The sequence below is a fragment of the Diabrotica undecimpunctata genome, chromosome 5, assembly GCF_040954645.1.
Source record: "Diabrotica undecimpunctata isolate CICGRU chromosome 5, icDiaUnde3, whole genome shotgun sequence".
NCBI classification, from domain to species: Eukaryota; Metazoa; Arthropoda; class Insecta; order Coleoptera; family Chrysomelidae; genus Diabrotica; species Diabrotica undecimpunctata.
In genome coordinates, this window is record NC_092807.1 from 105976292 (window position 1) to 105990528 (window position 14237).

General features: G+C 32.1%; 1 protein-coding gene across 11 annotated transcripts in view; it reads left to right on the top strand.

The window, feature by feature from the left end:
* alt (SMC superfamily domain-containing protein aluminum tubes) overlaps nucleotides 1-6292 on the top strand; it is a 58387-nt gene extending 52095 nt beyond the window's left edge. For 9 of the 11 annotated variants that reach the window (XM_072532488.1, XM_072532491.1, XM_072532485.1 and 6 more), the window contains 2 exons: nucleotides 2947-3058; nucleotides 3830-6292. In XM_072532488.1, the coding sequence (XP_072388589.1) occupies nucleotides 2947-3036 (90 nt within the window). In that variant the 3' untranslated portion in view covers nucleotides 3037-3058; nucleotides 3830-6292. The remainder of the gene's footprint in view (nucleotides 1-2946; nucleotides 3059-3829) is intronic. The other 2 variants (XM_072532497.1, XM_072532495.1) reach the window with 1 other exon arrangement.
* Nucleotides 6293-14237: the final 7945 nt, after the last annotated feature.

The following is a 14237-nucleotide window of genomic DNA, read 5'->3' on the forward strand; positions in this document are numbered from 1 at the left end:
AAGTAGCGTTGCGCATTTATATTTTGCGGTCTACGGCACGTTGCTCGTCAAAATGTCACATTTCCGGTGAGCTGTTATAATAAATGCCATCATGTTAAATAAACGCCAAGGTCCAAAATAGATAAGTTGACAGAAAATCCCTCCGTACCTCTTGAACGACTCAACTGAGACGTAAACGCGGCGATTTGACGTGAAATATGAAATTTTAATGAGAAATGTGACGTTGAATGTCACATTTAACATTAACTGTCACCAATCACGCCAAAATGTCACTTACATTTTCTTCTAATGTCTTCACTTCTCTTTTATCTCTCAGCGTATTTCCTGTAATTCTTCTCAGTACTCTCATCTCTGTCGTTTCCAGTAGCCTTTATATTGTGGCTGTATCGGGTCTTGTTTTTGAGGTATATGTCATTATTGGTCACTGGCCATGTATCTGTTTAGCCATATAGCACTAGCATCCTGCCAGTCTATTTGCTTTTTGTACTTGATCTCTCACTTCTTTGTCCAGGTCTGCATAGCCGGATAGAATATTCCAAGCTATTTTATTTCCATTACGTGTTCAATACTAATTCGGGATTGGGCACTCGAAAGTAAATATTTAGAAAATATCCTTTAGCCAAATATTTAGCTCCTAGCATATTTTAAGTACATACCGTTAACTTGTTTACAGGTTGTACAACGGACTCTCCTCATCGAGTTAATGGACTCTTCCAACTATTTCGTGTTGCTAATTTCATGATGATCTGCTCTATTTTACTATAGAGAAAAATTAATACAACGCCAGTATGAAAGTTTCGCGACAAAATATATCGTCTTCTTCTTCTTTTTTTATGTAGACATGACTTGTCTCTTTTTCAGTGTGCCTCCAGTAAGTTGTCGTTCCATCGTTTTCGTGGTCTTCCTACTCATCGTCTTCCTATTGGAGAAATGTCTCTCGTAGTCTTTACTACTCTATTTTTTGTCGTTCGGCTTATATGATCATTCCATTCTACTCTTCTATTTTTACCCAGTCCTTAATGTTCTCCACCGTGCATCTATGTCGTATATCTAGCTCTTTCCCATAGTGTTTTACAATCAATTTTTCTCAAAGTGTTTTCTCTTCAAAATGATTTCATCTCTCTAATATCCTTTTGTCCTGTCTGTGTCAGGTCTTGTTTCTGCCACGTATATCATTATTGCTCTGATGACTGTTTTGTAAATTCTGCCTTTAATTTTTTTCGGTATTTTTATTTCTCCATATTGTTTCATTCAGGCAACCTGCGGCTGTGTTTGCTTTATTCAGTTGATCTTTTACTACTGTTTCGAGTTTTCCGTAGCTAGATAATGTGATGCCTAGATATTTAAACTTCATTACTTGTTTTATTATCTGACCTTCCAGCTCAAATTTACATGGATTTTGTCTTTTTTGCAAAAATTATCATGTTAAATTTTCTGGCGCTTATATTAAATTGGTGCAGCATAAGTTGTAATCATTTACACCCTGAGAGGGTAGTATTGCGTCGTCTGCATAGCAGATTATTTTAAGTTGTTTTTCTCCCATTTGGTATCCTTTTTTAGTTCTTACTTTTTTTTATTATTTTATCCATAATCAGGTTGAACAATAGAGGACTCCTGGAATATCCCTGTCTTATCCCATTGCCAGCTTCAATAGCGTCAGTTATTTTTTCTTCCACTTTTACTTTTATTGTGTTGTTTTGGTAGATATTTTCGATCGTTTTTATTATTTTGAGGATTTTCCGGAGAGAAAATGGCAAATTATGTTGCCACGAGAAATTATTATTTAGAAGTTTGCTAAAAATTACCTACATAACCTAAAAATTCTTTGAAAAATTCAAATATTTTTCATGGACTCAAATTTTGATCAAAAAAATCCGAAAAAAAATCAGTGTTTTGTGCATTTAAAATGTGAAAAAAGTATGGAAATTTTTTTTCGAAAAAACACAATTTTTGCGTTAGGTGACCCTGGGAATCCCTAAGGACCTTAAAATTTGGCTGAAGGGGTTAGAAAATATCTACTTTCGAGTGCCCAATCCCAAGTAAGAATCCAGTCGAATGCAGATTTTACCATCTTAACCCGCTGTAGCCTTTAACAGAAATCCCGGTAGTGTGATGTGGAGGAAGAATATAAATGATTAAACATAGTTTTAGCTTTATACAACTTGTATTTTTAACTAACAGTGAACATATGATTATAAACCTTTTTACATAGGCAATTGACATTACATGTGTCGCTTGACTTTCTTCTTTTCTCTATACCTATTATAATATACTACACCCAGCACAGCTCCTGAGCGACTCCCTGGTCAGTGACGTAGAACGCGACATTTTGACGTGAATGTCACGTTGCACGTCATAAGATCGCGTTCTACATCACTATATGGTGAGCCGCTCGAGTGCTGTGAAAGAGTATAACACTTAAAATGCTTTGAGTATTTTACCCACAAAGGTTTTCCTTAATACTTTCCTTTCTCATATTCTCAGCACACTTTGTTTGTCCTTAATGCCCAAGTTTTTCTAAAGCATAATTGAGTAAATACAGGTGATTCGTATGATGCATAACCTTTATTCTATTTATATCCTCTGCCCTTAGAATTGTTTCCAAAAGAAAACTGAAAATAATGGATGGATCGTTTTGTCTCTACCATTTCATTACTTTCACGCCATTTTCTGTACTTTGCGGGACAATTTTACAACTTTCATGTATATTTTTTTTATATTCTGTAAAATACTTGTTTGAAACCTACAAATAGAACCATCGTCGGTTTTCCATGTTGCTAAATACCCAGCCTGTATTCCTTTTAAGAAATAAATAAGTAATTATAATATCCAATAAACATGTAAATATTACGAAATTTTTGTAGCTGCTAGCATGTCATTTGTTGTGTTCGTAGATGCTTGCCTTCAATATGCACCACAAATAGTAACCGTTCTGTATTTTTCAAGGTATCCAATGTAAGAAACGCCAACATTTGTTCAAATATGGGGTGTCAGTTTTTGTACTGTGATGGTAACAGCTGCGGCAACAATTTATAAGCCAACGAAGTATTTAAAAAAGGTACCTTTACCTTATAGATTTTAGTTCTTATGATTTGCTCGGTGTATTCGGTCGTGAAAATTTTTAAACTCCTTCACGGGTAAACATATATGTTTTTAAACCCCTAATAATGAATATACAATACATACATCGCTTTAATTTGTCAAATATTTCCTTTAGTATTATTTTTTATTCGCCGTTCTGGCTAAAACCGGAAAGTTAATGTGATGGTCTTCCACTTGCCTTTTATTACCGGGCAAAACTTTGAACAATTCAGCTGCTTCTAACCTTAAAGACCGTCGATAATGTGGCGCCACCACTGAATTGTGTTAATATTTGATTAATTTTTGTACAACCGGAAATTAGTCGGTTTTCAAACAAAAACTCAAAACTACCGAGTACTCCTTCGATGATAAAAAGAAATAATTACGATAAACGATAACTTTTGACGGTAAAAATATCTATTATCTTTCTCATCTCAAGAGATAATACTATTTTTACACGAGATTGTTAAAACTTTCGGAATCGATACGAAATGTCTTGTATCTGCTGCTACTTGACTACCGTTGCACTGTTGTCGATATAAAAGGTACTCTCTATTACTGTCCCATTTGTAAACAACGCATCAAAAAATATTTTGAATCTTATATGTTTACCTTTTCAACTTCCGATGCTGTACTATTAGTTAAAGCTGCTTTCTTGAAAAAAATGTCTTTATTTGTGTATTTATTTTGTATAATGTGACGATGAATTAAATTTTTTTATTAATTCCTTGTTATTTTTTTGTTGCAGGCAGAGAGAAATCAAGAATAAGTTGTTAAAGATTATAATCGTTGAAAAATAACACTTAGATTTACACTATTTACTTAACACATAATTTTAACGAAATAATTTACATAATAGTATGCGTTATCATTCCTTTTATGTTTTTGTTGCGTGTGCAATAACTTATTCTATGTTTTATTTGTATTTTTACGTTTACTCTACTAGTATTCCGTGGCAACAGTTTCTTAGAAATGGGTTCTACAAATATAGTTGATTTCAAGTCGGGTAAAATCGGTTTTATATTTCAATCCGGTGTTCACATTTATGTTATGTCAACTGTGCATATGTGTCCTCAAAATGAAAGAGCAATATATACAATTTTTAAAATGATGGAAATGGACAAATAATGGGAGTGAAAAAATATTCTTAAAAATTTCACAGAAAACGATCTACTGTTTTTTTGACGAGAAAAATTATTTAATGCAAAAATTTGACATTTTAGTACATGAAAATGCTTTCATGAGGCTCTTTAAGATGACGCCACACACAATACCTTCAGAACATTTGACTACAGTTGAGAACTTCCTCAGCCATGTTCCTTCAGTATGATACCATATAAAATATTTTCAGAACGATTGAAGAGATTTAGTTTTGGGTACTTCTCTCTTTTTCTTCGTTCAACAAATTTGGCGTAAGTCATCTCCAAAAATGCTTCTGTACTAGGCTAAAGTTGTTTAAAGATGATGATACCTTATTTTTTAACTCCAGTCCAGTTGAATAGCAATTTGATTACATTTTGTATGCCCCTTCAACATTGTACAGTGTCAGATATCTTCAGAACGGTTGACGAGCTATAGTTTTTAAATACTTTAGGTTCATCTTCCTTCGGCATTAACAATTTAGCATAAATCATCACCAAAAATACTTTCATAAGAGGCTACATTTGTTTGAAGATGGTAATATATTATCCAGAGCAGTTGAAATACCATTTGACTACATTTGATATGTCCCTTCAACATGGAACCGTATCACATATCTTTAGAACGGTTGAAGAGTTACAGTCTACTACTTTTGGATACTTCCCCCTTCAATTTCGTTCAAAATTAACAATTTGTCATTAATCATCTTAAAAAACGCTTCTATACGGTACTACAGCTGTTTAAAGATGATGATACTTTATCCAATAACTCCAGAACAATTGAAGAATCATTTGACTACATTGGGTATATTTTTTCAACAACAGTATCTCAAATATCTACTTTCCCTTTCATATTCGTTACATATTAACAATTTGGCATAAATAATCTCCAAAAATGCTTCCATACCGGGCTACAGTTGTTTGAAGATGATTATACCTTAACCAATAACTCCAGAACAGTTAAAGAATCATTTGACGAAATTTGGTATGTCCATTCAACATGGTTCCATATCAAATAACTTCAGAGATTTAAATCTTCAGCTATAGTTTTTGGGTATTTCCCCTTCATCTTCTTTCACAATTCACAATTTGGCATAAATCATCTCCAAAAATTCTTCCATACGAGACTACAGTTGTTTGAAGATCATGATACCTGATGCAATAATTCCATAATAGTTGAAGAACCATTTGTCTGCATTTGGTATGTACTTCAAAAAGTATCAGATATCTTCAGAACCGATGAAGAGCTACAGTTTTTGGGTACTTCCCATTCATATTCCTTCACTATTAATCATTTGGTATTAATCGTCTTCAAAAATGCTTTCGTAGGAGGCTACAGTTTTTTGAATATTATGATACCTTATCTAATAACCCCAGAACAGTCGAAGAACTATTTAACTGCATTTGACATGTCGTTTTGGGTACTTCCCCCTTTATCTTCGTTGAACACTAACAATTTGGCATAAATCATCACCACAAATCCTTCCATAAGAAGCTATAGTTGTTTAAAGATGCTGATGCCTTATCCAATAATTCCAGAACAATTGAAGAACCATTTTACTACTTTTGACCCTTCAACATGGTACCGCATCAAATATCTCCAGAAGAGCCAGTTTTGGGTACACCCGTCATCTTCGTTCAAGATTAAAAATTTGACATAAATCGTCTCCAAAATCACTTTCTAAAGAGACAAAAGCTATTCAAAAATGGCGCCACGTAATTGTAGTCATAAATTGCTATTTTTCAAGACTTGTAGAACTCATTTCCATATCATGCTTTTATTAAGACTTATTAAAATATCTGTGAGATTGTAAATTTTAAGTAGACAATGTGAAACAATTGAGAAAAGAACTCGTTAAATTAATAAATGAAAGTACTAAATAGGCATCTGCTTTTTGTTAGGACGTATTGAAGCTTATCCGTAAGGTATCGTTTTAGTTAAAACTACATAGTATATATTCTTGTAAGAGAAAAGGGATGCGTATGAAAGAATCAAATTAATATATGTTATTTTAAAAATATTAGCTTCCTTTTGTATACTTTTCAATAATTTCAATAAATATTTATACTATTGCGTTATTTTATTGTCTAAAAAAAATTGGATCGTTTAAGTTTATGGGTCTGAAGATTAGTGCAGTTTAAAATCTGCAAAAACCGATCAAAAAGTCGGATTCGGCATTAAAACTTGATGAATGAAAATCTTCGAGAAGTAGAAAACTCTGTGCTCTATTCTTAACGGTACATGTCAAGAAATATGGGTAGCTGTTAAACATTGTGTAATAAAACCAATGAATCCTGTAAAGATCAATAATTCTAGAAAAAGAAAACACTGCATAACAGATGAAACATTTCAAATAATTGAGAATAGAAGACATCTTTGTCAAATATGTGTACATAGAAAGTGAAAAAACTAATTTGAGAAACCTCAACAAGAAGTAATTACTATTTTAATGGGAATAAGCCACGATTGAAGGTTAAAGTAAGTTTATTGATGTTGAAATTTCCACTTCGGAAATTGTTTTTTTTTCGAAACCGATTTCGGAATTGGAAATTGAAACGCCAATAAACTTACTTTAACCATTAATTGTGGCTTATTCCCATTAAAATAGTAATTACTTTAAAATGCCACAAGAAAATAGCTTCAGAACAATCTCAACAAGAAGATAAAACAGAGATGCAAGGCTGACAAACAACAATATATGCAAGGAAATTGAGAGACACGATCAAAACAAGACGCCGAGGGCGAAGTAATACCGGCATTTAATAAACTTAAATTAATTAGAGCACCAGGCCCAGATATGATAACAGTCGAAATGCTCAAGGAAACAAGAAATCAGAATAAAAATTGTTTTCACCCTTTTTTGTTAATTTTTTTTTATTTTTCTCCTTATTTATGATTAAACAGAAGTAATCATTCCGTATTTATTTTATTAAAAGAATGTGTACTTTCCTTTGTGTGTTTGTGCATTATTGGCTTCGGAGTCTCTGTCCATTCGCTATCTTACCTTTATGGGATTATTTTGTATTTTTTATTCGGAAGCTCTAAAGGAGTGACCCTTGCTTTCTTCTCGTTTGCTATACAATCATAGTCCTGCTCTAATTTTACAAAGAAATATTTCCTATATATCTAATTTTACAATTATACCTTAGATTTTTATTTCTCTTATAACATATTCAGCTTGTTTTGTTTTTCTTATCTTTTTATCTTATATAATTTGGGATCTTAGACTAGGATACAATTTGACGCTCAGGGGTCGATCAGAGCATTTAGACGAGACAGGTGGACCTCGGATAGACTTAGGGCTTTGCACGAAGGGAAAAAAACATAGGCTATAAACTTAATCTAATACATAAAATATGTTTATACAAAATTTGATAAATATTACAATCTTCTGAACTTAGTAATTGGGTTAGGTTATATGGTTTGGTGATTTTGGGTATTTTGGTTATTTCTTCACTTAATACTTTTACTTCATTACTTATTTTAGAACAGCCTAATATCATGTGCTCTGTTGTACCTTCTTCTCCGCATGTACAATTAGGAGAATCACTTAATTTTATTTTATATTTATACTGCGGAGTTAAAACATGGTTGAACCTTAATCTGCACAATACAGAGAAAAACCGCTTACTTCCCGACAGTCTTGAGAACCAAGATTGGCTAGGAGGCTCGGTAACTATGTTTTTATAAAATTTTCCTTTTGGACTGCTTCTATACATTTCTCTCCATTCTGTTAGTAATATGGGCTTTACGTGGCAAGCAATTTCATTGTGAGGACATTTATACTTTAAATATTCTCCTGTTCTACTTCCTATTTTAGCTTCTTCGTCTACTTCTTCATTTTCTTTTATTCCACAATGCCTTTAATCCAAACAAGTGATACATTAATCTTTTGAGATTGTAGTTCATGAAGTTTAGTAATTATTTTGGTAAAAATATAATTACTATTGACCTGGTGGATATTTTTTATTTTGATAACAGCACTTTTACTACCTGAACAAATTGCAAATGATTCTTCTGTAACTTTCATATTACTTATATATAGAAGAGCTTCTAATATGGCGATTAATTCTGCCGTATATATTGTTAGTTCATTTTAATATAGTAAATTTTCATTTAATTTATAAGATTTTTTAATGTTATTATGTGAGTCAAATATAGCGCAACCTACTTTATTGTTACTCTTTGATGCATCGGTGAATATATAGCGACATCTGGGAAGATACTTTTCTAAATCTTGCTTAAATATGTATTGTCTAATTCTTGGGTGAAATTTTGAATAATCTTGGAGAAAAACACAGTTAATTGGATGGATGTTGTAAATATTTATACTATATAATGGATCTATATCTGAAGAGTGTATTTCTTCTATTACGTTATGTATTACATAATATGACTCTGTAATAGTTAAACTTTTTTTCGACTAATAACTGTGGGTAGGATCCGATGTCAACAGTATATTAATTTTTTGGACTAAGTCGCTTTTTTTGGAGCTTAATTTAGCTATAAAATTGGAAGCTAAAATCTTTCGGCGATATTTTAGTGGAGTTTCCGCTACTACTGCAAATAAACAATCAATTGGTGTACTTTTTAAAGCCCCTAGACATAGTCTTAGCCACTTATTTACTATGTGGTCTATTTTTTCTAGTTGACTTTTTGAAGCTTGGTCGTAGAAGAAACAACCATAATCCAGTATTGACCTAATGTAGGATTTGTACAGAAGGATTGCTACATTTGGATCTGATCCCCATTTTGTTCCACATACTGACCGTAAGATGTTAATTCCTTTTTCTGTTTTCTTGATTAGATAATCTATGTGATTTTTCCATGTCATTTTTTTATCTAGATGCATTCCTAGGTATTTTACTGATGCACGTACGCTATACTTTGTTGTATCCAATGTTAATTCGGTTGGAATGTTTTTTCTTTTTCTCGTGAAAATGCAAACTTCTGTTTTTTTCCTGGAAATTTTTAGACCATTTTCATTACACCATTTATTGAGGTTCTTATAAGCTATATTAAATTTTTTGCACCCTTCTTCAATATATTGACATGGTGAATATATACAAATATCATCGGCAAATTGTAGTATAGAAATGTTCTCAGATTTAATTTTACATTCCAGATCTGCTGTATATATTAAGTATAGTACAGGGCTTAGTATACTTCCTTGTGGTAACCCAATATTGGTCGTTTTAGGGCCCAATATTTCATCATTTATGTTTATTGAAACTGTTCTATCGGAATATAGTAATCTGATACGTGAGGTCAAAGCTTGAGAAATTCCCATTTTTTCATAGAGAATGTCTAATATTACATTATCATATGCTGATTCTATATCTACAAAAATTGCTGGAAGTGATTTGTTGTTAGTAAAAGCGATATTTATATCACTTACTAGGTTACCTACATTTTCAATGGTTGAACATCCTCTTCTGAAGCCAAACTGTAATTTAGGTAATTTTTTATTGTTTTCAAGCCAATGAACTAGTCTGACTTTGATCATTCTTTCTAAACTTTTTAAGACACAAGAAGCTAGAGAAATTGCTCTATATGAATCTGGATCTTCCGCATCTCGATTTGGCTTTAGAATTGGGATTGCTGAATATTCCTTCCAGCTTGTTGGAAATTCTGCCCGATTCCATGTTGTATTTATTATTTTGCGAAAAATTTCTATACTTGATTCTGACAAACTAACGAGCATTTTATAATAAATGTTATCAACTCCGGGCGCTGTATTATTGTTAGTTTTGAGGCTTTGTTTTATTTCCATACTTGAGAATTCCCTATCTATATCATCCGTGCTCGGTGAACTAATCGGCTGAATATTTGTTTCCACCCAACTTGGAGCAATTTTATTGAAGAACATTTCTACCCACTCCCCTACTTGGATCCTATTTTTTGGAGGATTAAATGTATTTTTTATTTTCTTTATATATTTCCATATATCTTTTAAAGGTGCGTTTCTGTTAAGTTGTTTACAAAAATTTGGCCAAGAATCTTTTTTGCTTTGTAATATTATTTTTTTTTGCGACTGCTACTGAATTTTTATATTTTAAATAGTTAAATTTGACTGCCTTTTGTAAAGCAAAAAAGCTTCTTGTTGACATTTAATGGCATTTGCACATCTCTGATTCCACCAAACTTTGCTAAATTCTGATTTGATCTCTGTTCTCTTCTGTGGGATTGCTAGTTTTGTAGCATGATTTAGTGACTCTGTAAAACTTTTATAAGATCTTTCGTTATTACTTTCATCTAATTGTTCATGTACTATCTGAGAGAAAAGGGACCAGTCAGCTTTATTTAAATTAACTTTGTTTTTACACTTAAAGGATACTTGAGTAGTATTAAAATGTGTTTCAATTAGAACAGGAAAATGATTGGAAGTACCTAATGGTATAATATCAGTTTTCCAATCACAATATAAAGTTATATCTCTAGAACATATTGTTATATCTACAGCAGATTTATTATTACTTCCAAATCTAGGTATTAATGTTTCGCTTCCTGTATTTAAATAATTTAAGTTACACTCCTCTATAGCACCGAGAAGCCTTGAACCCGATATATCTGAATAACTATTTCCCCATGCAGTATGATGACAATTGAAATCACCTCCTACCAAAAATGGCTTTTCTAGGCTATCAAAAAAGGCAACCCAATCTGTTTCTCTAATGTTTAGTTTTGGTTTGGCGTATATAGAGTATAGGTGGATTTTGATATTTTTATTTATTGACACTGATACCGACACACATTCTACGGACTTTATTGGAGTAAATTTTGGCTTAGGAAAAAATGTAAGGAATTTTTTTAATAAGATTGCAACTCCTCCATAACCGTCATTACGGTCGTGTCTAAATATATTAAAATTATTAATAAAAAAATGTGAAGATTCCTTTAACCAGGTTTCCGAAAGCAACACTACATTAATCATATTATCGAAAATGTATTTTTCAAAATGACCTTTATTGCACAAAATTGATCTAGCATTCCATTGCAGTATATTTAAGTTACTCATGATAGAATTTGCGTTATACTGTCTTTTATATTTTCAATAAGTGTACTATTTTTAATTTCTATATTTGAAAAAGTTAAAACATCTTTGATGATAAGATTTAATATTGATTCGCGAGTTTTTATCTGTTTACTTAAAGTGCTATTATCATCACGACTATTATTATAATTTGGTATATTTTTAAATTTATTGAAAACAGGTTCTGTTAAAATTTTTGGATTTGAAATTATTTCTTTGTGTTTTTCGAATGTTTCATCGATCTCTGGGGTTATAGCTAACCTCGTTCTTTTTAAAGTAACTATATCGGTTTGAATTTGTGTCAGTTTTTGCTACATTTGAAAAACTTCTTTCGTGCTTAGAAGAAGCCTCAGCGTATGATAAGTTTTCATATACCATAGTTTTTTTTATACTCTTTTGTCTACTAAATTCTAAACAATTTTTTTTATCAGTGGCGCAATGCTTTTCTTTACAATAAATGCATACTCAATTTCTACAGTTTTTTTTTATTGGTTGTAGCTCTTGTCTGTATATATATATATATATATATATATATATATATATATATATATATATATATATATATATATATATATATATATATATATATATATACATATATATATATATACATATATATATATATATACATATATATATACATCCTACTATCATTTTCGCATCGATACATTATGCTTTTACCATCAATTTAGCATCGTTTTGCAAAGTAGCATCTGTATATCGACGCTACTTTACAAGACCTTAATAACTTTTTTCCTGTACCTGTTACAAGAATTTTAACCATCTCATTGATTAGAGTTTTGATACCGTGTTGGTATTTTAAAATATCTGCTTTCTCTCTTTATCCCTTACTGAGTTATATAAGTTTATTCCAGAAAATGTTTGAGTCTAAAATGATGGTACAGTGAAAATATTATATATATTTAGTTCAGGGTTTTACCGTTTACTCGCTGCCATTATATACATGAAAATGTATATCCCACTTTCATTATCAATCATTTTAGCATCAGAAATTTGGCATCGCTGTTGAATATAATATTACCCACAACGAAATAGTAAATTTAAGAATATATATATATTTTTTTCACCCACAAATCATTCTGGCATCATGTTTAGTTAAAAGTAACGGGTTATTATATTATTGCAACTACCTATTGTATCTTCGCTCCAATTGGTCCAGTCGCGACGTACAGCCCCTCAAATGATAGGATTTAACCAATAAAATACAATAAGACAGAAAAATCAAATATAGCAGCATGTCAAAAAGGCTTTAATTATATATCTTCGTTTCTATAAGTCCAATCGTGACGTACAGTATCTCAAATGACAGGATTTAACCAACTGAAAACAATGAAATAAAAAAAAATACAGCAACATGTCAAAAGGGCCGTAGTCACGTATCTTCGGTTCTATTAGTCCAATCGTGACGTATAGTACCTCTAATGATAGGATTTAACATAAAGAATCTAATGGAATAGAAATATCAAATGCAGAGCAATGTCAAAAGGGCCTTAGTTGTGTATCTTTAGTTCTATTAGTCCAATCATGACGTGCAGTACCTCAAATGAAAGGATTTAACAAATAAAATACAATGAGGTATAGGAATTAAATGGAGTAGCATGTCAAAATGGCCGTAGTTATGTATCTTCGGTCCTACTAGTCCAATCGTGACGTACGATACCTCAAATGATACCACTTAACCAATAGAATACAATGACATAGAAATCAAATACAGCATCACGTCAAAAGGGCCTTAGTTACGTATCTTCGTTTTTAGTGGCCCAATCATAACGTACAGTACCGCAAATGACAGGATTTAACCAATCGAATACAATAAGATAGAAATGTAAAATATATCAGCTTGTCAAAAGGGCCTTAGTTATGTATCTGCGGTCTTATTAGTAAAATCGTGACGTTTCGTACCTCAAATAATAGAATTTAACTAATAGAATACTATGAGATATAAAACTTAAATAGAGTAGCCTGGCAAAAGGCTTTTGACAAAATCTGACATAACAAAATGCTAGAAATATTGGAAACAGCGGGATTGATCGATAAAGATCTACGAATAATTACAAATCTATACTGGCATTAAGTGGCAATAATAAAGGTTGAACAAGAACTGTCGGATGAAATAAATATAAAAAGAATAGTGAGACAATGCTGTATATTGTCGCCTTTACTTTTTAACTTATATTCGGAGGAAATATTTAAGGAAGCCTTAATGGAGACAACCGAAGACAAACATAATTATATACAGGATGACGGAATAAAAGTTGGAGATGCCACACTGGACAGAGTAGAGAAACTCGTGTATCTCGGCAGTAATATCAATGGGAGCTGGGATCCAACCGCAGAAATTAAAAGCCGACTAGACAAGCCCGAGCTGCCTTTGTAAAAATGAGAAACGTACTTTGCAGTCACGATCTTAGTATTGACCTTAGAGTTCGAGTGACATTTGCTACATCTTTCCTGTCCTGCTGTATGGAGTGGAAGCGTGGACTCTAACTGAGGCTATACAGTTATATTATATTATAGGGCTGTGGGTATACAGACGACTACTGAAAATAAGCTGGGTCGACAGAGTTAGAAATGAGGAGGTCCTTAGACGGCTGAACCAAACTACACAACTGGTTAATATAATAAAGAAACGCAAGCTGGAATACTTAGGTCATATTATGAGACACCCTGAAAAATATAATCTTTTACATCTGATCATTCAGGGAAAGATCCAAGGTAATCGTGGTCCTGGTAGAAGAAGAACACCATGGCTGAAAAATCTAAGGCAATGGTATGAAAAATCAACTACATCGTTATTTAGAGCTGCTGTCAATAAAGTCACGATGGCAAATATGGTAGCCAACATGATATCCAACGATCGATAACGGTCATGGAACTAGAAGACGAAGAAGTCTGGCAAAAGGGCTTTAGTTATGTATCTTCGATCCTATTTGTCCAATTGTGACGTACAGTACCTCAAATG